This window comes from Dendrobates tinctorius, unplaced genomic scaffold (genome assembly GCF_039654945.1).
Source record: "Dendrobates tinctorius isolate UK_male_01 unplaced genomic scaffold, ASM3965494v1 ptg000245l, whole genome shotgun sequence".
NCBI lineage: Eukaryota > Metazoa > Chordata > Amphibia > Anura > Dendrobatidae > Dendrobates > Dendrobates tinctorius.
This window is the reverse complement of record NW_027361912.1, coordinates 856,211-880,720: the sequence shown is the minus strand read 5'-3', so window position 1 is coordinate 880,720 and position 24,510 is coordinate 856,211. Positions and strand designations below refer to the sequence as shown.

Sequence of the window (24,510 nt, the reverse complement as noted above, 5' to 3'; positions counted from 1 at the left end):
TTCTGCCCCATGTCCAGCATTCTGCCCCAGTCCAGCATTCTGCCCCAGTCTCCAGCATTCTGCCCCATGTCCAGCATTCTGCCCCAGTGTCCAGCATTCTGCCCCAGTCCAGCATTCTGCCCCAGTCTCCAGCTTTCTGCCCCAGTCCAGGATTCTGCCCCAGTCCAGCATTCTGCCCCATGTCTAGCATTCTGCCCCAGTCTCCAGCATTCTGCCCCAGTCTCCAGCATTCCGCCCCAGTCTCCAGCATTCCGCCCCAGTCTCCATCATTCTGCCCCAGTCCAGCATTCTGCCCCATGTCCAGCATTCTGCCCCCATGTCCAGCATTCCGCCCCAGTCCAGCATTCTGCCCCAGTCCAGCATTCTGCCCCAGTCCAGCATTCCGCCCCAGTCTCCAGCATTCTGCCCCAGTCTCCAGCATTCTACCAGTCCAGCATTCTGCCCCATGTCCAGCATTCTGCCCCAGTGTCCAGCATTCTGCCCCAGTCCAGCATTCTGCCCCAGTCCAGCATTCTGCCCCCATGTCCAGCATTCTGCCCCAGTCCAGCATTCTGCCCCATGTCCAGCATTCTGCCCCAGTCCAGCATTCTGCCCCCATGTCCAGCATTCTGCCCCAGTCCAGCATTCTGCTCCATGTCCAGCATTCTGCCCCAGTCTCCAGCATTCTGCCCCAGTCTCCAGCATTCTACCAGTCCAGCATTCTGCCCCATGTCCAGCATTCTGCCCCAGTGTCCAGCATTCTGCCCCAGTCTCCAGCATTCTGCCTCAGTCTCCAGCATTCTGCCCCATGTCCAGCATTCTGCCCCAGTCCAGCATTCTGCCCCAGTCTCCAGCATTCTGCCCCATGTCCAGCATTCTGCCCCAGTGTCCAGCATTCTGCCCCAGTCCAGCATTCTGCCCCAGTCTCCAGCTTTCTGCCCCAGTCCAGGATTCTGCCCCAGTCCAGCATTCTGCCCCATGTCCAGCATTCTGCCCCAGTCTCCAGCATTCTGCCCCAGTCTCCAGCATTCCGCCCCAGTCTCCAGCATTCCGCCCCAGTCTCCATCATTCTGCCCCAGTCTCCAGCATTCTACCAGTCCAGCATTCTGCCCCATGTCCAGCATTCTGCCCCATGTCCAGCATTCTGCCCCAGTGTCCAGCATTCTGCCCCAGTCCAGCATTCTGCCCCATGTCCAGCATTCTGCCCCAGTCCAGCATTCTGCCCCATGTCCAGCATTCTGCCCCAGTCCAGCATTCTGCCCCCATGTCCAGCATTCTGCCCCAGTCCAGCATTCTGCTCCATGTCCAGCATTCTGCCCCAGTCTCCAGCATTCTGCCCCAGTCTCCAGCATTCTACCAGTCCAGCATTCTGCCCCATGTCCAGCATTCTGCCCCAGTGTCCAGCATTCTGCCCCAGTCTCCAGCATTCTGCCTCAGTCTCCAGCATTCTGCCCCATGTCCAGCATTCTGCCCCAGTCCAGCATTCTGCCCCAGTCTCCAGCATTCTGCCCCATGTCCAGCATTCTGTCCCCATGTCCAGCATTCTGCCCCAGTCCAGCATTCTGCCCCAGTCTCCAGCATTCTGCCTCAGTCTCCAGCATTCTGCCCCATGTCCAGCATTCTGCCCCAGTCCAGCATTCTGCCCCAGTCTCCAGCATTCTGCCCCATGTCCAGCATTCTGTCCCCATGTCCAGCATTCTGCCCCAGTCCAGCATTCTGCCCCAGTCCAGCATTCCGCCCCAGTCTCCAGCATTCTGCCCCATGTCCAGCATTCTGCCCCATGTCCAGCATTCTGCCCCATGTCCAGCATTCTGCCCCGGTCCAGCATTCTGCCCCAGTCCAGCATTCCGCCCCAGTCTCCAGCATTCTGCCCCATGTCCAGCATTCTGCCCCATGTCCAGCATTCTGCCCCGGTCCAGCATTCTGCCCCCAGCCCCCTGGATCGCCACTGTCAAAAAAAAACAAAACAAACAAGTTCTCCTTACCTGGCCGCGCTCCAGCGGCGAGGCCCTGTCCCTCCACACAGCTAAAGTGCGCACTCGCCGGCGACTGACAGTGACGCCAGACGCCGGCGATGTGCGCGCTGCAGCTGACGTCAGCTGCCAACCTCCGATTGGCTGGTGGCTGTTAACTATTGACGTGCGGGCCGGCGGTCCCGCATGTCTATAGCGTTTAGCTGCCGCCTGCAGCGCTTTAGTCCATATGTATCTTCCAGTACAGGCTGAGACAACATTGTGTGTGGGCCATACAGACTGTGACCTGTGACTAGGGGGCTTCAGCGCAACTTGACCCCTTATTCAAGTGATTAATTAACCAGATTAAGGTTCTTTCTCTCCCTGTGCACAATAACAGAAGCAAACAAGGGAGAGGAAACTGTCCCGGGCGACATTATGATGTTCTTTTTCCCACAAGAATGAGGGGTTAAACATCTCAGTTATAGGACGGAGGGGTATAGTGGGGTGGGGTGAAAGCCGGGTCCCGTCTTTCCCAGATTGAGGGTTTGTGGTTCTGTGAACCAGCAGTTTCTGGTTTACATATTTCCCATGTAGTCCCTATGGTCCCTGCATCTGATTTGGTATTAATTGGGTGTTGTATTGCAGTATTATGTGTTCACTACAAGGCAGTAGAAAAACGACCATTGCTTTCTTCCTGCAATTACACTTTGCCATGCTTTCTTAATATCTGGCAGCAGAGCATTCACATATTTATGCATTTGATGGCTTCTCAGAGTGATATCATAAGATCTGAAAACATATCTGAAGACTCCGTAATATGTGCAGACCACCCTGCAGCTAGTAAGTCCCCCCACAGGACTCATTGCCTCCAGCCAGCCTAAGGGCCCCGTCACACATAGCGACGCACCAGCGATCCCGGGAGGGCAGAGCCAAACATCTCGCTGTTAACTCTTTCATGCTCCCGCCGACCACACGTTCCCTGTATTACTAGGATATTTATACGCGTCTACCAATATTTTCCATTTTTTCCATGTCTTGGGCATCTGACCTAATAATGCACTGGAAACTCAATTATCATGACTAATGAATGAAAGCCTGATAAGAATCCACGGTTAATTAAGAAAAGATTAAAATAGAAGAAGGCTGGAATCAGAGCAAGTTAATTCTGATATCATTGCTGCTTTTCTCCAAAAATGCAGATGTAGCAGAGCTGAGCTTCTCGGAGACAGCGGAGCTCAGTCTGTAATGAGGGTTTTCTCATTACAGTAACAGACGGCATATCCTCTTCTTCCCTTCCGTCCTTTTTTTCGCTTACAGTTTTACCTCCCTTCTCCAAAAACCATAACTATTTTAATTTTTCGATCGACATACCCAAAAAAGGTTTCTGTTTTTTTTGTGGGACGAGTTGTAGTTTTTAATAACACCATTGATTTTACCATAGAATGTACTGTAAATGAAGAAAAAAATAAAAAATACAGTGAAATGGTGCCAAATAAGCTCATTTTTGGCTGGGGTTTGTTTTTACAGTGTTCAGTGTGTAACATGGTGCAGGGCGGTAGCCTTGGGCAAGGTACTCGTCTTTTGCGCCCCCTCACGTTACATGAAGGTGAAGGTCCTGGCCGGGTGTGTGGACTTGTGCTGTGAGGGCGTTACGCCCGTGCAGGCCGCATGTAACCGATGTTGCTGGTTTGCCAGGACCAGATGTTTCACAGTTCAATGAGGGAGACCACCATTTAAAAATGAACCTTTTTCCTGAATAGGAACTTGGTAGGGAACACCTACAAGAGATAGCGGGTACAGACAAACGTTACCCTCACAACTCAAAGCATTTTCCACACAGTCTCAATTCCTTCCTCTTTACTCTCTAGTCCCCTGCATTCACTGTTCCTCACAACTTCACCACAACCCAGCTCGACACCACCGTCCTGTTTCAGCAAGCATCCTTTTCTCAACCCGCGGTTCCTCCTCTCCTTTCCCCCTAGAGGAGCTATGGTGCCAGTATGGCCGGTACTTATCTTCTCTACTGCCGACTCTCTGGAACTCTTGCCTGAGGCACTCTGTCTTGTGTACTCTGTCCTGTCCAGACCCGTTACCTTCAAATCTCCTCAGCCAGACATCCTCTCCCAGTACCCGTCTCCGGAAAATCACTCTGTCTCTCAGTCACTTCTGCTCCGATTATCGCTATCTCTTCCTTTCGGTCTCCTCTCACTTTGGCCACCCAAGAATGCGGCACTGCTCACATTGGACCTTATGTCCTCTTTTTATGCCCTCCAGGCCTTATCTCACTCACTACCAGGAAAGTGTCACTTTACCTTTAACCTAGCCCTTCCCACTCTGGGCTAGTCCCAAACATTGACTTTCACTATCCTTACTGTCAAACTACACACATGATGAACATTATACATCACAGCTCACATTACGACAATATACTTGTTTCTTCAAGGGGAAACGTGGGAGGTATGTCCATCTCTTTACAATTGTACGGTAAAAAATAACTGGTAAATATTATTTTAGTTGTTAAAAAACTCAAATCTTTGTAAAAAAAAATATATAAAAATGGTTTGTGTCGTCATTATCTTGTTTGTTTTTGGCTCATCGAGCTGTATGCCATTTTTGGAGTGCCTGTGATGTCTTGATTTCTTTTCATTGTATTTGTAGGGGTGGGAAGACGGCAATTCTGTTTTTTTCTTTTCTTTTCACCATTTAAATAATTTTATATTTTGACGGATCAGACTTTTACAGGCTTGGCAATACCGAATATATCTATATTTTTATATATACACTGGGTGGGCCATTTATATTGATACATCTAAATAAAATAGGAATGGTTGGTGATATTAACTTCCTGTTTGTGACACATTAGTATATGGAAGGGGGAAAACTTTTCAAGAAGGGTGGTGACCATGGTGGCCATTTTGAAGTTGGCCATTTTGGATCCAACTTTATTTTTTCCAATGGGAAGAGGGTCATGTGACACATCAAACTTATTCAGAATTTCACAAGAAAAACAATGGTGCGCTTTGTTTTAATGTACTTTCAAGAGTTATTTACAAGTTTATGACCACTTATAAAATGTGTTTAAAGTGCTGCTCATTGTGTTGGATTGTCATTGCAACCCTCTTCTCCCACTCTTGACACAATGATAGAAACACCGCAGAAGAAATGCTAGTCTAAGGGGGTCAGATTCCTTGTAGGAATGCTCGGACCTGACACCCATAACGTGGTGGTGCACCATCTTGCTGGAAAAACTCAGGGAACGTGCCATCTTCAGTACATAAAGAGGGCGACACATCATCATGTAGTAATTTCAGATATCCAGTGGCATTGAGGTTTCCATTGAAGAAGAATGGCCCCACTATCTTTGTACCCCATATACCACACCATACCATCAATTATGGGTGTCAGGTCCGAGCATTCCTACATGAACAGTTTCCTGGAAAGTATATTGGTCATCGTGGGCCAGTTGAATGGCCACCAAGGTCTCCCGATCTGACCCCCTTAGACTTTTATCTTTGGGGTCATCTGAAGGCAATTGTCTATGCTGTGAAGATACGAGATGTGCAGCATCTGAAACAACGGATACTGGAAGCCTGTGCTAGCATTTCTTCTGCGGCGTTGCTATCGATGTGTCAAGAGTGGGAGAAGAGGGTTGCATTGACAATCCAACACAATGGGCAGCACTTTGAACACATTTTATAACTGGTCATAAACTTGTAAATAACTCATGAAAGAATAAAGTTACGTTAAAACCAAGCACACCATTGTTCTTCCTGTGAAATTCTCAATAAATTTGATGTGTCACATGACCCTCTTCCCATTGAAAAAATAAAGTTGGATCCAAAATGTCTGACTTCAAAATGGCCACCATGGTCACCACCCATCTTGAAAAGTTTCCTCCCTCCAATATACTAATGTGCCACAAACGGGAAGTTGATATCACCAACCATTCCCATTTTATTTAGGTGTATCCATATAAATGGCCCACCCTGTATATCTTTACATTTCTTTATTTGTTAGTTGGAAAAAGTAATTGATTTCAAAACCTTTTATACATTTTTTTATTTTTATTTCTAGTCCACCTTGAGGACTTGAAAGTGCAATCGTTTGATGCCATAGTAATGCAGCATATAGTAAAATTGCTGGTGTCCTAAGAAGCCCAGACTTTTTGATTCCATGCACACTCAACTTGGATGTGGAGCAGACAGAAATCGTCTTAGAGGAGCTTGGAAAGAGTCAAACTTTACCTGCTAAGGCCTGTTTCACACTTCCGTTTTTTCAAATCCGTCAAAATCCGTTGGTTTCCGTAAAAAAACGGATCCGCCATTTTTTTTGCAGGATCCGTTTTTTTGTCCCATAGACTTCCATTAGTGGTTACCGCGGATCCGTCAAAAAAACGGATCCGTTTGCATCAGTTTCCGTCAAAAAAACGGAAACGGATCCGTTTGGCGGACACAAAAACGGAAGTGTGAAACAGGCCTAAACTACAAGGACAAAAAGACTGTCTGGCACGTCCAAGCTAATGTGAACAGGTGTCAACTAAGAGCAGCTACCTCCATATACAATGAACAAAAAAAAGTTGCACTCTGTAATGGTAAAGCACATCAATGTGAAATATATGAAATATGAAGTGTAATACTGCTTCTGGATACTAGGAGAAAATGACACACTTAGCTCATAATTTGGCCAACTCATGCATGCCCAGCAACCAACGACAAGGTCGTCTCAAAACTGATGGGTCCTTCTTGGGTAGATGTGAATACCTCTCTTCCAAGTCTGATTTTATGTTTAGGTAGGACCCTTCAGCATGTGGTGAATTTTAATTGCAACAGGGTCCTACATACCCATAAAATCAGACTTGGATGAGAGGTATTGACATCTACCCAGGAATTCTGACTTCAGTCTTAGAGAGGTGTTGTGAGTTCATTTTCCCCTCTGTCACTGAGGCCTGGTGAACTCCCTGTTCTAGTGAAGGAAGGTAGTGAGCCTCATTATCAGGCACCTGGGACTGATGAAGACGATTGGCTGAGTGGAGTCACTGACTGGATTTAAGGCAGCCTACGCCCTTTCTGCCCTGCGGGTGATTTCTCTGTGGACTCTTGGACACCAGTCTGATTCCTGCTCTCCTAAAGCTAAGTTTTCTGTTTTGCCTTTTTGCATTTAAGATTTGTTTTTGTTTTTCTTGCTTTTTGGATTCTGCCACTCCCTGCTGGACTGTGCAGTGTTCCGTTAGCTCTGTCTTCTGAAAGTACCTGAATGCTGATTTAGTTTTTGAAGCTTAGTTGCTTCAGGGCCATTTTTATATCAGCTTGTTGGCCTTTGTCTCTGATAGGGTTTTGGCAGATTGCAGACAGCAGCCTTCCTATCCGTTCCTATCTAGGTAGTTTTTGGGCCCCGTCTTTGCTCAGCCTGTCTTTCTGTCTGTGTAAGTGTTTTCATCTTGCTTCACCGTCATTATATGTGGGGGGCTGCCTATTGCTTTGGGGTCTGCTCTGGGGCAGTTAGATTTCCCCTTCCCTTCTTTAGGCCTATGTATCTCTCCGGCTGTGATCGAGGGGTCTAGGTCATCGTAGGACCCACGGCTACTGCTAGTTGTGTTGATAGGTTCAGGGGTCTGCAATCTCATAGTTGCCAACTTCTCTGGTTTTCTGGACTTAGCTAGCATTTCTGTTTTTGCCTCCTACGGTGACTCAATCATAACAGAATCACCCGCCAAACCGCAGATCCTGGGGTACTCAATAGCAGGAAAGAATTGTGTTTAAAAAAAAAAAAATAAAAAAATAAATGTGTGTATATTCTTTCCTCTATATCTCTGAGGCCGTAGGGGGAATTTTTTTTTCTCTCAATGGAGATAAAGCAAGTGTCTGATCGTGTGGAACAGCTCGCTGCTGAAGTGCGAGGAATTTCCGCCTATCTTGCTCGTTCACATGCTGTTGAACCAAAGGTCCCCACACCTGATGTATTTTTTGGGGATCGATCTAAATTTTTGAGTTTCAAAAATAATTGTAAATTATTTTTTGCTTTGAAGCCTAACTCATCAGGGAGCCCCGCGCAGCAGGTTAAAATTGTCATCTCTTTGCTGCCCGGCGATCCCCAGGATTGGGCGTTTTCTTTGAAACCAGATGATCCTATTCTGACTAATGTGAACGCATTCTTTCAAGCCTTGGGGTTGTTGTATGACGAACCTAATGCTATTGATCAGGCTGAAAAGACCCTGTTAGCATTGAACCAGGGTCGAGAATCTGCAGAGTTGTACTGTCAAAAGTTCCAAAAGTGGGCGGTCCTTACTACCTGGAATGATAGTGCCTTGGCTGCTCTCTTTCGGAAGGGTTTGTCAGAAGCCGTAAAAGATACTATGGTGGGATTTCCTGTTCCCTCTGGTCTGGACGATTCTATGTCTTTAGCCATTCAGGTTGATCGGCGTTTACGTGAACGCAGGATTACACGAGAGGTGTTGCCACCGGTTGAACAGACGTCTGAACCTATGCAATGTGATAGAGTTTTGTCTAAGGCACAACGTCAGGAATTCAGAAGGCGCAATAAGCTGTGTTTTTTCTGTGGAGATGCCTCACATATTATTTCTGTTTGTCCTAAACGTGAGAAACGCTTTGCACACACGTTTTCTGTTGGTGGGGTTCAGCCTAAGTTTCTTTTGGCGATTACTCTGATCTGTTCCCTGTCCACATTTTCCACCAAGGCTTTTGTGGATTCGGGAGCAGCGCTAAACCTAATGGACTTGGATTTTGCTAAACGTTGTGGATTTCCGTTGACACCTCTGCAGACGCCTATCCCTTTGAGGGGGATTGATGCTACCCCTCTGGCTAAAAATAAACCTCAGTTTTGGACCCAGTTGGTCATGCGGGTCGCCCCAGACCACCAAGAAAATTGCAGATTTTTGGTGTTGCATGGTCTGCATGATGCCGTTGTTCTGGGGTTTCCCTGGTTGCAGATTCATAATCCAGTTTTGGATTGGAAGTCTGTGTCTGTGGTGAGTTGGGGTTGCCGGTGTACCTTTAGTGAGGCTCCGGTTTTTTCCACCTCTCCTCAGTCGCATGAGGTTCCTGACTATTTGGCGGACTTCTATGATGTATTTAGTGATAATGAGTCTGCGTCCTTGCCTCCTCATAGGAGTTATGACTTTGCAATTGAACTAAGCCCGGAGTGTAAATTTCCTAAGGGTCGGCTCTTCAATTTATCTGTACCCGAGCACGAGGCTATGCGGTCCTATATTAAGGAGGCGTTGGAGAAGGGTCATATTAGACCATCCTCTTCGCCCTTAGGTGCCGGGTTTTTTTTGTGGCCAAGAAGGATGGTTCTTTAAGGCCTTGTATTGATTATCGTGCCCTCAATAAAATTACTATTAAATATCAGTATCCGTTACCCCTGATTTCGGATCTATTCTCTAGAGTCAGAGGTGCTTGCTGGTTTACCAAGCTTGACCTCAGGGGGGCGTATAATCTTATCCGCATTAAGCAGGGGGATGAATGGAAGACGGCGTTTAATACTCCGGAGGGACATTTTGAGTACCTGGTGATGCCTTTTGGGCTCACTAATGCCCCTTCTGTCTTCCAGTGCTTCATGAACGATATTTTCCGAGACTTTGTCGATAAATTTTTGATTATCTATCTGGACGATATTTTGATCTTCTCCAAGGATTGGGATGCTCATGTGGAACATATTCGGACTGTGTTCCGGATCTTGAGAGAGAATTCTCTGTATGTCAAAGGATCAAAATGTCTTTTTGGAGTACAGAGGATTTCTTTTTTGGGATTTATTTTGTCTCCGTCAACCATTGAAATGGACCCGGCCAAGGTACAGGCCATTTATGATTGGGTTCAGCCCACTTCTTTGAAGGCCCTCCAGAAGTTTTTGGGTTTTGCTAATTTTTATCGGAAATTTATAGCAAAATTTTCTAGTATTGCCAAACCATTGACTGACCTGACCAGGAAGGGTGCGGATGTGTTGAATTGGTCTCCGGAGGCGGTTGCTTCCTTTCAGGAGCTGAAGCGTAGATTTACCTCCTCCCCGGTTCTGCGGCAACCTGATGTCTCACTCCCGTTTCAGGTAGAGGTGGATGCTTCTGAGATTGGTGCAGGAGAAGTGTTGTCCCAAAAGGATCCGGTAACATCTAAAATGAATCCCTGTGCTTTCTTTTCCCGAAAGTTCTCTTCATCTGAACGTAACTATGATGTGGGGAAACGGGAACTGTTGGCCATGAAATGGGCATTTGAGGAGTGGAGACATTGGTTGGAGGGAGCCAAACATCAAGTTCTGGTCCTCACTGACCACAAAAATTTGATTTACCTAGAGTCGGCTAAACGCTTGAACCCCAGACAGGCTAGGTGGGCCTTGTTTTTTACACGTTTTGATTTTGTGGTCTCTTTCCTTCCTGGAACTAAGAATGTCAAGGCAGACGCCCTCTCTAGGAGTTTCTTTGCTGATTCTCCTGTGGTGACCAAGCCTGCTACCATCTTAGGCGAAGGGGTAGTTCTTTCTGCCATCTCGCCCGATTTGAGACTTGCTCTGCAAGAGTTCCAGGAGGACAAACCTGAGCGTTGTCCCAGTGGAAAGTTGTATGTTCCTGACCAGTGGAAGAAGAGAGTGATGTCTGAAGTTCATTGCTCTGCATTGGCTGGTCATCCGGGTATTTTTGGTACTAGAGATCTGGTGAGTCGTTCTTTTTGGTGGCCCACCTTGTCTCATGATGTCAGGAATTTTGTGCAGTCCTGTGGGACTTGCTCCCGGTCTAAATCTTGTTCTCGCTCTAGTGGGTTGTTGATGCCTTTGCCGGTCCCCAGGAGGCCATGGACCCATATTTCAATGGATTTCATCTCTGATATGCCGGTCTCTCAAAGAATGACTGTTATTTGGGTGATTTGTGATAGGTTCTCTAAGATGGTTCATCTTGTACCACTCCCTAAGTTGCCATCTTCCTGAGTTGGTGCCCCTGTTTTTGCAACAGGTGGTTCGCTTGCACGGGATTCCTGAGAACATTGTATCTGACAGAGGAGTTCAATTTGTGTCTAAATTTTGGAGGACGTTCTGTTCCAAGTTGGGAATTCAGTTGTCCTTCTCTTCTGCTTTTCACCCTCAGACCAATGGGCAGACAGAGAGAACAAACCAGACCTTGGAGTCGTATTTGAGATGTTTTATTTCCGCTGATCAGGATGATTGGGTTTCATTTTTGCCCTTGGCCGAATTTGCTTTAAATAATAGAGCTAGTTCTGCCACTTTGATGTCACCTTTTTTTTGTAACTTTGGGTTTCATCCTCGATTTTCTTCAGGGCAGGTGGAGCCCTCTGCCTGCCCAGGTGTTGACACTGTGGTGGAGAGAATGCACCAGATCTGGGACCAAGTGGTGGATAAGTTATCTCTCTCCCAGGAAAAGGCCCAGCGGTTTTCCAATCGACATAGGACCATTGGTCCCCAGTTTAAGATTGGTGATATGGTGTGGTTATCATCAAAAAATATTGCTATGAAGGTGGCTTCTCCTAAGTTTAAGCCTAGATTTATTGGACCTTACAAGATTATGGAGATTATTAATCCGGTCTCTTTTTGTTTGGCTCTTCCTGTCACATTTAAGATCCATAATGTGTTCCATAAGTCCTTGTTGAAGAAGTTTGTTGAGCCAGTTGTGCCTGAGGTGGCACCTCCGGACCCTGTATTGGTTGAAGGTAACTTGGAATATGAGGTAGAGAAAATTCTGGATTCCCGTCTGGCTAGACGGAGACTCCAGTATTTGGTTAAGTGGAAGGGTTATGGTCAGGAGGATAATTCCTGGGTCTCTGCCTCTGATATTCATGCCAAAAGATTGGTGCGTGCCTTTCATCGGGCTCACCCTGATCGCCCTGGTAGCGTTGTTGAGGGTTCGGTGACCCCTCCTCAAGGGGGGGGTACTGTTGTGAGTTCATTTTCCCCTCCGTCACTGAGGCCTGGTGAACTCCCTGTTCTAGTGAAGGAAGGTAGTGAGCCTCATTATCAGGCACCTGGGACTGATGAAGACGATTGGCTGAGTGGAGTCACTGACTGGATTTAAGGCAGCCTACGCCCTTTCTGCCCTGCGGGTGATTTCTCTGTGGACTCTTGGACACCAGTCTGATTCCTGCTCTCCTAAAGCTAAGTTTTCTGTTTTGCCTTTTTGCATTTAAGATTTGTTTTTGTTTTTCTTGCTTTTTGGATTCTGCCACTCCCTGCTGGACTGTGCAGTGTTCCGTTAGCTCTGTCTTCTGAAAGTACCTGAGTGCTGATTTAGTTTTTGAAGCTTAGTTGCTTCAGGGCCATTTTTATATCAGCTTGTTGGCTTTTGTCTCTGATAGGGTTTTGGCAGATTGCAGACAGCAGCCTTCCTATCCGTTCCTATCTAGGTAGTTTTTGGGCCCCGTCTTTGCTCAGCCTGTCTTTCTGTCTGTGTAAGTGTTTTCATCTTGCTTCACCGTCATTATATGTGGGGGGCTGCCTATTGCTTTGGGGTCTGCTCTGGGGCAGTTAGATTTCCCCTTTCCTTCTTTAGGCCTATGTATCTCTCCGGCTGTGATCGAGGGGTCTAGGTCATCGTAGGAACCCCCCACGGCTACTGCTAGTTGTGTTGATAGGTTCAGGGGTCTGCAATCTGATAGTTGCCAACTTCTCTGGTTTTCTGGACTTAGCTAGCATTTCTGTTTTTGCCTCCTACGGTGACTCCATCATAACAGATAGGTATTTGTTGTGAATTCGCTTTCTGGCCTACCTCTGGTTACTACCAAAGGTGGTGGAGCTGGTCAAATTGACAGAGGGGTTGCGAGTTCTCTTTCTGGGCTCCCTCTGGTGGTTACTGGAGGTAATGGAGCTGATCTGATTAACAGAGGCTTGCCACCTGATAATGAGGACGACGATTGGAGATCTGGGGTTTCAGACTGGATTTAAGACAGCCAACGCCCTCTATCCCTGCTGGTGACTTTTTCCTGCCTCCTGAGGTCTTAGTTTCCAGCTCAGTCCCTGCATGCTCAGCTAAGTGTTCTTTTGCTATACTGTTCACATTTGATCTTGTTTTGTCTATTTCAGTTTTGGGTGGGTCAGCCAGCTCCGGCTGGGGCTGTGCTGAATCACCATCCATATGTTACTGCTTGTGCCAGTTTGTTTTTTGTCCCTTATTAGATTGGCCTCTTTTTGCTCTGCTTTCAGAATATACCAGAGTGCTGATATAGTGGGGGGCGAAGTCGTGCGACTTCAGTATTTTTTCATTCATTACATGTTGGACCTTTTTTGCAGGGTTTTTTGCGTGAGAGCAGACAGCATCTTTCCTTTCCTGTTTAGTCAGTTTGGGTCCCATCGTTTGCTCAGTATATTTTCCTACCTGCGTTTGTGTTTTCATCTTGTCTCACCGACAATATATGTTTGGGGGCTATCTATTGCTTTGGGGTCTGCTCTGGGGCTGCTTAGATTTCCCTTTTCTTGCTTTAGGTTTAGTTAGCTCTCCGGCTGTGACGAGGCATCTAGGATCATCGTAGGCACGCTCCACGGCTACTGCTAGTTGTGTGGAAAGGATCAGGGGTCTGCAATCCGCTTAGTTACCAACCTCTCTGGTTTTCTGTGACTTAGCCTGGCTTGCTATCCTCCTCGGTGACCCAATCATAACAGGTATTCACATTAGACATGTTAGGGCCCATCAGGTTTGAGACCACCTTGTCTTTGGTTGCTGGGCATGCATGAATTGGTCAAATTATGTGCTAAGCGTCTCATTTTTTCCTAGTATCCAGAAGCAGTATTGCTATTCATATTTCATGTATTTCACATTGACATGCTTTAGCATGATAGAGTGCAACTTTTTTTGTTTATTTCACTGACTTATTCTCAGGTAACTCATTATGGGGCCAGCAATAGATACTGCACTGAAAGGCTAAAAAAGGGAAACGATGCTGCATTTTAACGTATGACAAAGACAACAATTGTTTGTAGCCAAAAATGCATGCAAGAAAAAAAAAATGATCCTTGATGGTGGGACATGTTGGTAATTATGACCATAGAGGCTGCATGGTTTACTTGCTGATCAGTGGAGGTCCCCTATCTACTGCAACACTCCGTGCCGTTAATGACATCTGAAGATAAGTGTCTCTCTGCAGTCTCTTTCCGTCTCTCCGCGACCCCCCCGCCTCATCCCTTGGAGATGTCTAACCACTTCTTTTTCTAGCTCAATAATAAAATGAATGAGACTTTGGGGTCAATACATTTTAATTCATTAAATAAAGAAAAATGCAGAATTGCAGAAGGAAGTATAAAGATATTTATATACAGGGAGCTGGAGCGACAGATCTCCCTGCTGCTAACTCATCACCTGTCAGCTTCGGCTTTATTTCACTTCCTTGCAGGTTTCCTCCTTTATATTCCACGTCTTCACTTTTGTCTGGCTTTGGGTCAATATGGTTGTAATATTTCTCCCTTCCCCAGTTGACAGAAAAATCTGCTGGGTAGAAGTCTTTGTGATGGATTCACCCCTATCGGAATTTGCAGCGCATCGCTCCGCTGTGACTCTGCAGGTCATCTTCTCTCCACCTTGGAGCTCGTTATCTCGCCCTAATTTAATTCTATCTATACATATATTTACTCACGTAGTCATGTCTAACTGACCAATAATTTACAGATCTAGAGGCGGCTGTAATGTTCGAGTGTCCGGCAGGTGACTGTAAACGTTAAAATCCAGTCCAACACCGTTTTTTTTATTTATCCGGTGGTCACAAGTTTGCTGGCCAGCAACGCTTTCTAAAGGTTCGTTATGTACAAGGTTTCAGTCTGTGTCATCCTTGTGCCAGAGGGCTCTCTCAGAACAGGGTGGTGAGGTACAGAGCAATGAGGGTGGACATCATACTGGCATGCTGCAGAGACATCCCAGAGTTGTTGTCTTCTATCTGTAAGTCCGGGGGAAGCTCTGCATTGAGCTGCGACTGCAAAAAAAAGAGCAAATAGATGACACATGAAGGTGCAGCGTTATAGAGAACATGCCTGACCAGGATTAACCCGCCTAGACCTCTAGGACTGCGAGGTGACACAACGACTCACCACAATTAGGAACGTGACACAAGAGGCGTGATAGAAGTGACAGTGTAATCAGGAAACGACAAGAACATGGCAGCAAGTCCAAGACCCATAAATACATGATACAGATGGCTACAGGGGTCATCCTTGTGGGGCCCCCTGCACTGCATGATTACGGAACAGGAGCTAACAAGGTGTTAAAATGCCCTTGACTATAAAATTATTCTTTCTGACTCCTACGATACGCATGCACGCTCGGTTTGACAACAAAATGATCAGGCCTTGAAATTCAACATGACTGATCCTCCTTTCTCTGGGGCGTAACTATAATAGGTGCAGGGGTTCCGATCACACTTGGAACCTAAGGAGCTAAGGTAAGGGTGACCAATGAGTGGAACAGGCTGCCACGAGAGGTGGTGACTTCTCCTTCCATGGAAGTCTTCAAACAGAGGCTGGACAGACATCTGTCAGGATTATTTAGTGAATCCTGCTTTGAGCAGGGGGTTGGACACGATGACCCAGGAGGTCCCTTCCAACTCTACCATTCAATGACTCTATGAGCTAAAACAGTCCTTTTGGTCCATATTGGATCAATATTATTACAGAGCCATGAAAGTTAGGGGCTTTGTTTGAGATTTTGCATCGGGGTCCCTGAGCTCCAAGTTACACCACTGCTGACGTCATCTCTCAGGAAAGAGTAGGGAGGCCCCATACACACATGACTATGTTCAGCCCTTCTTTAAGGCACATGTGCTCAGGAGATATGTGCCAGACAATGGCCACAGTCAGGATAGAGGCCTACCCTAGACATCCGTCCACCACAAAGACCCATTTGTAAATCGTATTCCGCATGGTATTTTTTTGCATTGGCCCTCAATATAAAAAGTGCCGTCTGCTGCATTCCAATGCCATCAAATAAACAGTATATAGGTATAATGGCCAAATAGAGGCCCGAAGAACACACTTTTGGCCTCCGTCTGGTGAATGGGCACCTATGGCAATGTTACAGTATACATCAGGAAAAGCTCCCAAAATAAAGCGTGAACTAAGTGCACAAACGCAGGCTGCACCCAGCTTGCTAATACAGGAGGGTTAGGCCCTATTTGCACTAATGATTAAATATAGGAGAGGAGGCCCATCTCATGATTGACCATGGTAGTCATCTATCTAATTCTAGCGGGAAATTTCAGAAAAATTAGGGATAAAAATCATCGAATGGCTGCAGTGGTCACATGTCCCTGTAATGAGGCATGATTGGTGCAGCAGGAAGCGGGGGACCAAGCAATGTCAGTACAAGAGTTGCAGAGATTGGAGAAGACAGGGAGTGATAGAGAGAGAGGAGAGGTATTTTTTTTTTAACTAATCTAAGCAAAAAAATTTACTCCCCAAAGAATAATTTGCCCAAATGACGTAATTGTTTAATCTGTTGTAAATGCCGCTGTTCATCTGAATCCGGTGTTGTTTCTCTTTAGTTCCTGCGCCTCTCTGTTCATGAGATACGGTCCTCTCTTCCCTGTATATAAATTTAGTCTTACTAGCCAAGTGGGTGTATCAATTCTCAGGACACTGGTCAAGTGGTCACATCAGTAGTATGTGGTTGACTGATGGAAGCCTGTTGTGAGTTCATTTTCCCCTTCACTACTGAGGCCCGAGGAACTCCCTCTTCTGGTGAAGAAAGGTAGTGAGCCTGATTGTCAAACACCTGGGGCTGATGATGATGACTGGCTGAGTGGAGTTAATGACTGGATATAAGGCTGACGACACCCTTCTGGCCTGCGGGTGATTTCTCTGTGGACTTCTATGAAACCAGTCTGATTCCTGCTCATCTAAAGCTAAGATTTCTGCTTTGCCTTTTTGCATTAGTGTTTTGTTTTTCTTGCTTTTCTGGATTCTGCCATTCCCTGCTGGGGTGAGCTGAATCTCCTTTTGCCTGTTGCTCTGTCTTCAGAATATTCCTGAGTACTGACATAGCCTTTTTTGAAGCCTAGCGTCTTCAGGGCCTTTTTTACTGTCAGTTTGTTGGCTCTTATTTTCATAGGGTTTTTCACGGATTGCAGACAGCAGCCTTCCTGTCCTTTCCTATCTAAGCTAGCTTGGGCCCCATCTTTGCTCAGTCTATCTTTCTGTCTGTGTTTTGTTCTTTCTTCTTGCTTCACCGTCATTATATGTGGGGGGCTGCCTTTTGCTTTGGGGTCTGCTCTGGGGCAGTTTAGATTTCCCTTTCTGTCTTTAGGCTATGTAGTCCTCCGGCTGTGATCGAGGGGCCTAGGGCATCGTAGGAGCCCCCCACGGCTACTGCTAGTTGTGTTGATAGGTTCAGGGGTCTGCAATCCGATAGCTGCCAACTTCTCTGGTTTTCTGGACTTAGCTAGCATTTCTATTTTTGCCTCCTACGGTGACTCAATCATAACAGAATCACCCGCCATACCGCAGATCCTAGGGTACTCAATTGCAGGAAAGAATTGTATAAAAAAAAAAAAAAGGTGTATATTTTTTCCTCTATATCTCTGAGGCCGTAGGGGGAATTTTTTTTTTCTCTCAATGGAGATAAAGCAATTGTCTGATCGTGTGGAGCAGCTCGCTGCGGAGGTGCGGGGAATTTCCGCCTACCTTGCTCATTCACATGCTGCTGAACCAGGGATTCCTGCACCTGATGTGTTTTTTGGGGATCGGTCTAAATTTTTGAATTTCAAAAATAATTGTAAATTATTTTTTGCCTTGAAGCCTAACTCGTCAGGGAGCTCCGCGCAGCAGGTTAAAATTGTCATCTCTTTGCTGCGTGGTGATCCCCAGGATTGTGCATTTTCTTTGAAACCAGATAATCCTATTCTGACTAATGTGAACGCATTTTTTCAGGCCTTCTGGTTGTTGTATGACTAACCTAATGCCATTGATCAGGCTGAAAAGACCCTGCTGGCATTGAACCAGGGTCGTGATTCTGCAGAATTGTACTGTCAAAAATTCCAAAAGTGGGCAGTACTTACTACCTGGAATGATAATGCCTTGGCTGCTCTCTTTTGGAAGGGGTTGTCAGAAGCCGTAAAAGATACTATGGTGGGATTTCCTGTTCCCTCTGGTCTTGACGATTCTATGTCTTTAGCCATTCAGGTTGATCGGCGTTTGCGCGAACGCAGAGCTGCACGAGAGGTGTTGCCACCTGTTGAACAGATGTCTGAACCTATGCAATGTGATAGAGTTTTTTCCAGAGAGCAGCGTCAGGAGTTCAGAAGGCGTAATAAGTTGTGTTTTTTCTGTGGAGATGCCTCACATATTATTTCTGTCTGTCCTAAACGCGAGAAACGCCTTGCACACACGTTTTCTGTTGGTGGTGTTCAACCTAAGTTTCTTCTGGCTATTACTCTGATCTGCTCCCTGTCCACATTTTCCGCCAAGGCTTTTGTGGATTCGGGAGCAGCTCTAAACCTAATGGACTTGGATTTTGCTAAACGTTGTGGATTTCCGATGACACCTCTGCAGACGCCTATCCCTTTGAGGGGGATTGATGCTACTCCTTTGGCTAAAAATAAACCTCAGTTTTGGACCCAGGTGGTAATGCGGGTCGCCCCAGACCATCAAGAAAATTGCAGGTTTTTGGTGTTACATAATCTGCATGATACTATTGTTCTGGGGTTTCCCTGGTTACAAATTCATAATCCAGTTTTGGATTGGAAATCTGTGTCTGTGGTGAGTTGGGGTTGTCGGTGTGCCTTTAGTGAGGCTCCGGTGTTTTCCACCTCTCCTCAGTCGCATGATGTTCCTGATTATTTGGCGGACTTTTCTGATGTATTTAGTGAAAATGAGTCTGCGTCTCTGCCTCCTCATAGGAGTTATGACTGTGCAATTGAACTGAGCCCGGGGTGTAAATTTCCCAAGGGTCGGCGCTTCAATTTATCTGTACCCGAGCACGAGGCTATGCGATCCTATATTAAGGAGGCGTTGGAGAAGGGTCATATTAGACCATCCTCGTCACCCTTAGGTGCCGGGTTTTTTTTTGTAGCCAAAAAGGATGGTTCTTTAAGGCCTTGTATTGATTATCGTGCCCTCAACAAAATTACTGTTAAATATCAGTATCCGTTACCCCTGATTTCGGATCTATTCTCCAGAGTTAAAGGTGCTTGCTGGTTTACCAAGCTTGACCTCAGGGGGGCGTATAATCTTATTCGCATTAAGCATGGGGATGAATGGAAGATGGCGTTTAATACTCCGGAGGGACATTTTGAGTACCTGGTGATGCCTTTTGGGCTCACTAATGCCCCTTCTGTCTTCCAGTGCTTCATGAACGATATTTTCTGAGATTTTGTCGATAAATTTTTGATTATCTATCTGGATGATATTTTGATCTTCTCCAAGGATTGGGATTCTCATGTGGAACATATTCGGACTGTGTTCCGGATCTTGAGGGAGAATTCCCTGTATGTCAAAGGATCTAAATGCCTTTTTGGAGTACAGAGGATTTCTTTTTTGGGATTTATTTTGTCCCTGTCAACTATTGAAATGGACCCGGCCAAGGTACAGGCAATTTACGATTGGGTTCAGCCCACTTCTTTGAAGGCCCTCCAGAAGTTTTCGGGTTTTGCTAATTTTTATCGGAAATTTATAGCAAAATTTTCTAGTATTGCCAAGCCATTGACTGATTTGACTAAGAAGGGTGCTGATGTGTTAAATTGGTCTCCGGAGGCTGTTTCTTCCTTTCAGGAGCTGAAGCGAAGATTCACCTCCGCCCCGGTTTTGCGGCAACCTGATGTCTCACTTCCGTTCCAGGTAGAGGTGGATGCTTCTGAGATTGGTGCAGGAGCTGTTTTGTCCCAAAAGGATCCTGTAACATCTAAAATGAATCCCTGTGCTTTCTTTTCCCGAAAGTTCTCTCCATCTGAACGTAACTATGATGTGGGGAATCAGGAACTGTTGGCCATGAAATGGGCATTTGAGGAGTGGAGACATTGGTTGGAGGGAGCTAAGCATCAAGTCGTGGTCCTCACTGACCACAAGAATTTGATTTACCTAGAGTCGGCTAAGCGCTTGAACCCTAGACAGGCTAGGTGGGCCTTGTTTTTTACACGTTTTGATTTTGTGGTTTCTTTTCTTCCTGGAACTAAGAATGTCAAGGCTGACGCCCTCTCTAGGAGCTTCTTTGCTGATTCTCCTGTGGTGACCAAGCCTGCTACCATCTTAGGCGAAGGGGTAGTTCTTTCTGCCATCTCGCCCGATTTGAGACGTGCTCTGGAAGAGTTCCAGGAGGACAAACCTGAGCATTGTCCCAGTGGAAAGTTGTATGTTCCTGACCAGTGGAAGAAGAGAGTGATGTCTGAAGTTCATTGCTCTGCTTTGACTGGTCATCCAGGTATTTTTGGTACTAGAGATCTGGTGAGTCGGTCTTTTTGGTGGCCCTCCTTGTCTCGTGATGTCAGGAATTTTGTGCAGTCCTGTGGGACGTGCTCCCGGTCTAAATCGTGTTCTCGCTCTAGTGGGTTGTTGATGCCTTTGTCTGTCCCCAAGAGGCCATGGACCCATATTTCAATGGATTTCATCTCTGATATGCCTGTCTCTCAAAGGATGACTGTTATTTGGGTGATTTGTGATAGGTTCTCTAAGATGGTTCATCTTGTACCACTCCCTAAGTTGCCGTCTTCCTCTGAATTGGTGCCCCTGTTTTTACAACAGGTGGTTCGCTTGCACGGGATTCCTGAGAACATTGTATCTGACAGAGGAGTCCAGTTTGTGTCTAGATTTTGGAGAACTTTCTGTTCCAAGCTGGGAATTCAGTTGTCCTTCTCCTCTGCTTTTCACCCTCAGACCAATGGGCAGACAGAGAGAACAAACCAGACCTTGGAGTCATATTTGAGATGTTTTATTTCTGCTGATCAGGATGATTGGGTTTCATTTTTGCCCTTGGCCGAATTTGCTTTAAATAATAGAGCTAGTTCTGCCACTTTGATGTCACCTTTTTTTTGTAACTTTGGGTTTCATCCTCGATTTTCTTCAGGGCAGGTGGAGCCCTCTGCCTGCCCAGGTGTTGACACTGTGGTGGAGAGAATGCACCAGATCTGGGACCAAGTGGTGGATAAGTTATCTCTCTCCCAGGAAAAGGCCCAGCGGTTTTCCAACCGACATAGGACCATTGGTCCCCAGTTTAAGGTTGGTGATATGGTGTGGTTATCATCAAAAAATATTGCTATGAAGGTGGCTTCTCCTAAGTTTAAGCCTAGATTTATTGGACCTTACAAGATATTGGAGATTATTAATCCGGTCTCTTTTCATTTGGCTCTTCCTGTCACATTTAAAATCCATAATGTGTTCCATAAATCTTTGTTGAAGAGGTTTGTTGAACCTGTTGTTCCGGGGGTTGCACCTCCAGACCCTGTATTGGTTGAAGGTAACATGGAATATGAGGTAGAGAAAGTACTGGATTCCCGTCTGGCTAGACGGAGACTCCAGTATTTGGTTAAGTGGAAGGGTTATGGTCAGGAGGATAATTCCTGGGTCTCTGCCTCTGATATTCATGCCAAAAGATTGGTGCGTGCCTTTCATCGGGCTCACCCTGATCGCCCTGGTGGCGTGGTTGAGGGTTCGGTGACCCCTCCTCAAGGGGGAGGTACTGTTGTGAGTTCATTTTCCCCTTCACTACTGAGGCCCGAGGAACTCCATCTTCTGGTGAAGAAAGGTAGTGAGCCTGATTGTCAAACACCTGGGGCTGATGATGATGACTGGCTGAGTGGAGTTAATGACTGGATATAAGGCTGACGACGCCCTTCTGGCCTGCGGGTGATTTCTCTGTGGACTTCTAGGAAACCAGTCTGATTCCTGCTCATCTAAAGCTAAGATTTCTGCTTTGCCTTTTTGCATTAGTGTTTTGTTTTCCTTGCTTTTCTGGATTCTGCCATTCCCTGCTGGGGTGAGCTGAATCTCCTTTTGCCTGTTGCTCTGTCTTCAGAATATTCCTGAGTACTGACATAGCCTTTTTTGAAGCCTAGCGTCTTCAGGGCCTTTTTTACTGTCAGTTTGTTGGCTCTTATTTTCATAAGGTTTTTCACGGATTGCAGACAGCAGCCTTCCTGTCCTTTCCTATCTAAGCTAGCTTGGGCCCCATCTTTGCTCAGTCTATCTTTCTGTCTGTGTTTTGTTCTTTCTTCTTGCTTCACCGTCATTATATGTGGGGGGCTGCCTTTTGCTTTGGGGTCTGCTCTGGGGCAGTTTAGATTTCCCTTTCTGTCTTTAGGCTATGTAGTCCTCCGGCTGTGATCGAGGGGCCTAGGGCATCGTAGGAGCCCCCCACGGCTACTGCTAGTTGTGTTGGTAGGTTCAGGGGTCTGCAATCCGATAGCTGCCAACTTCTCTGGTTTTCTGGACTTAGCTAGCATTTCTATTTTTGCCTCCTACGGTGACTCAATCAAAACAGAAGCCTTTCAAACCAATGGGAGCCTCCTACCTGCTGGCAATATCTGTAGGCATACAAGCATGACATCACATTGGACCTAATAATTGGAAGATGCAAACAGGTAGGAGAAGGTTTGCTAGGTTCTTTCCAGTGGCCACCGATGACCGACATGGACAGTGGACCATGGTCCTGCGAATAGATTCGTTCATCACTAGTGTGATCCTAAACTTTTCTCTATAGGAGTCTTCTTGGAGACCATGTTTCCTAACAAGACAAGATTTACATAGAGAGATGAAGGGGCAATAGTTCTGGAAAGGCGAAGTACAGGAATAAAAGTAATGGAACAATGGTACGAAGAGTTGATAAAAACACTAAAAGGAAGAATAGATTAGATAACATGAAGGAGGATATGGGTGTAGAGTTCATACGAGAGAAGGGGAGACTCAATTAATATGCAGAGAATTTTATAAATATCTAATAGGAGGGTTCTCTAGTCTACTACAAATGGTGGGAATGCCCAAAGGACAAGCCTCCAAGGAGGAAATTTTCACAATTATTTCTGAAGTAGAAGTGATAATACCAAAACCAAAAACGATTGCCCATTGAGGTCAGAAGAATGGTCGTTAGAAGTTATGGCCATCCTAAATACAGATAGGTGAAGTTGATAATGAGTGAGTTTCTGGACCAGAGATCTCTAACCCTTGGTTCTCCACCTGTAAAAGAACTAAACTTCTCCCATGCCTTGAAAGGCCACAGCTTCAGAGGACGCTAGGCATTGTTGGTTCATAAAAACTGGAGAGCTAAAGGCTGGAGAAAATATGTGTAACGGAATTCTGAGAACCTTATAGATCATTTAATGACCGAATAGAGCAATGATGAGAATAGTCAGCATGATCACAAGTTATGGAATAATGTTAAAGAACACGAGGCAAGAGAAAAGATGACTGGATCAGAAGGTAGCAAAGAAGAAGAATAATACCTCAGAAACACAGATCCTGATGTGGGGAGAACTCTCATTCTTCTTTTCCTGCAATAAGTAATTATAAACATCACCGGCAGGTCACACATTGCTATCAAGTATTAGAGCCACAGATTTACAGCCAACCCAACTGTTATCTATAACACATTAGATCCACACATCTAGATCATCTGAATACAGCTGGACAGACTGAAATTTGATTAGAAGTAGGAACTATGTTGGAAATCTTTTTGTGTCCCAAGACTAAAACTCCTACTTCTAGTTAGTATACAGATGCAGTTGAACAAGGTGGTGGAGCAGGGAACTGTCAGATCCTTGTTCCACCGTCCAATCTATGTAGATACTGAAGAACCTTCAGGTCATGGGACATTCTCCATTCATGTCACTGGGCAGCAAAGACCACTTAATTCAGGGGAGTAGGATCACAAACAAGTGGGATTCTTGTGGGCGACATCTTATTGTGAGTGGGGGGTGGATTGTGTGGGCATCCTCCTGTGGGGGCTGTGAGAGCATTATACTGGCTTGGAAGGCTGTGTGGGGTTATTATGAATGTGGGCTGTGAGGATATCATACATTGTAGGGGTCAATGTAGGGGCTTTCTACTGTTACTGTGTAGGGAGCTGTGATGGCATTATACTGTGGGGGAGCTGTAGGGACATTATACTATTTGAGGATGTTGTGGGGGTATCACACTGTGTGGGGGTGATTGTATGGGTATCATAGTGTGGCCATGATATGGGAGTATTATAATGTGGAGACAGTAGGCATCATACTGTCTGAGTGTGCATACTGTGTGGCGAGCTGTGGTGGCATCATATTGTGTGGGGGCATCATAACATGGGGCAGTGGGCATCATAATGTGTGGGGACCTATGGAGCATCGTAATGCATGTAGAGGGCCCCATACATTGTGCCAGGAACTGTGGCACTGGTCACCATATTGTGTGTGAGGGAATGTACTGTTGTGGCATCATACTGTGTATGGGGTGTTTCAAAGGGCATCATATAATTTGTGTGGTGAGCACTGTGGGGGTGTAAGGGTCTGTGCACACGCTGCGGATTCTGCTGCGGTTCCGCTTCGGATTTGGCCGCTGCGGATCCGCAGCAGTTTCAGCTGCGTTGTACAGTACCTTTATACCCTATGGGAAAAAAAAAACGCTGTTCAGACGCTCCGGAGTTTTCCGCGCAGATTTGCTGCGGTTTCAAAACTGCAGAAAG

The 24,510-nt window shown here is 46.1% G+C and overlaps 1 protein-coding gene across 1 annotated transcript in view; it reads right to left on the bottom strand.

The window, feature by feature from the left end:
• Positions 1–14,120: 14,120 nt before the first annotated feature.
• The window catches only part of GFRA2 (GDNF family receptor alpha 2), a 103,589-nt gene continuing 93,199 nt past the window's right edge, over positions 14,121–24,510 (bottom strand). The window contains exons 9-10 of the mRNA XM_073557123.1: positions 23,294–23,341; positions 14,121–14,848 (exon numbers count right to left, since the gene is read on the bottom strand). Coding sequence (XP_073413224.1) covers positions 14,726–14,848; positions 23,294–23,341 — 171 coding nt within the window. The 3' untranslated portion in view covers positions 14,121–14,725. The remainder of the gene's footprint in view (positions 14,849–23,293; positions 23,342–24,510) is intronic.